Here is a 975-nt window from a genome sequence, read left to right as displayed (position 1 = left end):
ACACCACGTCCATGTTGCGGTATATGAATTCAAAGCGATTCCCCGTTCCCATGTGAGCTGGTGACATGCACTTGCAGCTGGCCTTTTACATACTCGAGGAAATCAGCAAAAATATCATTAACTGTTCGAGAAGGCGGTAACTCGGGGATCTCAATCTCAATTCCGTTAATCTTTGGGAGGTAGTCAGGCCGGAGGTAGAGTTTCCACCTATTCTTACATTCAGTATTGTTAGAATACATTGGACTGGATACGCGTACCATTCAGCTTTTATCCAGCCCTCTTCATCCGCTTCAGCCTTCGCATCCTGTGCAACAATTCAGTTTAGAAGCGTAGGATCATCGTTAAGAATTTCTAACGCACGGGACTGTCGGTCTCGGCACCGAGACAACGTGGTTTCCCTGAACTATCGTAGTAGACACTTTGGCGTCTGGATTGGCCTTCGAGGTGTGATTATTCAGTAGACCAGGAAGTAAAATCGGCTATCGCCTCACCTGCTTGGGCCAGCGTAGAATCTAAAAATAATGAATAAGAAAGACGTTGGTCATAATGATGGACTGGACAAGCACCTCTTCGAACACTGGAAGTGTTCCCGGTTGAAGGATACAGACTGAAGCTGCTGAAAATGTAGTGCCGATGTCTATTGAGACGACTAACTGCGTTCTAGGTCCTTGGTAAGGTCGTCGATTGGAGCGCATAGATTTGAGAGGTGAGTACGAGGTTGTAAAGTGTGGGATAATTATGGCAACACCGTGTTTTCACAGCTGCCGTCCATTCGCACGTCAGCCCTGCAAATTAGTTTTCACGAGAATCCACACCATTAAATTGTTTATTCTTCATGGGCGACATGTCAAACCCTATATACAAGTTTTACTGCTGATACTGGGTTCATCCATTCCTTAGCTCCCTTAGATGTCGCTTCCACAGGCCGATCAACAACTTTATACGCGCCGATGAGCATAAACGCGTCCGATACGA

At 46.2% G+C, this 975-nt stretch overlaps 1 protein-coding gene across 1 annotated transcript; it reads right to left on the bottom strand.

The window, feature by feature from the left end:
* Positions 1 to 29: 29 nt before the first annotated feature.
* LACBIDRAFT_314417 (uncharacterized protein) lies at positions 30 to 695 on the bottom strand (the record flags this gene model as incomplete). The annotated part of the gene is made up of 5 exons (XM_001891266.1): positions 30 to 207; positions 258 to 304; positions 357 to 437; positions 492 to 512; positions 567 to 695. The coding sequence occupies 5 exons, from the start codon at positions 693 to 695 to the stop codon at positions 30 to 32; spliced, it is 456 nt and encodes a 151-aa protein (XP_001891301.1).
* Positions 696 to 975: the final 280 nt, after the last annotated feature.

This window comes from Laccaria bicolor, genomic scaffold (assembly GCF_000143565.1).
Source record: "Laccaria bicolor S238N-H82 LACBIscaffold_617 genomic scaffold, whole genome shotgun sequence".
In the NCBI taxonomy this organism is placed as follows: domain Eukaryota; kingdom Fungi; phylum Basidiomycota; class Agaricomycetes; order Agaricales; family Hydnangiaceae; genus Laccaria; species Laccaria bicolor.
The sequence above is the reverse complement of the archived record's forward strand: the minus strand, read 5'-3'. Positions and strand labels throughout refer to the sequence as shown.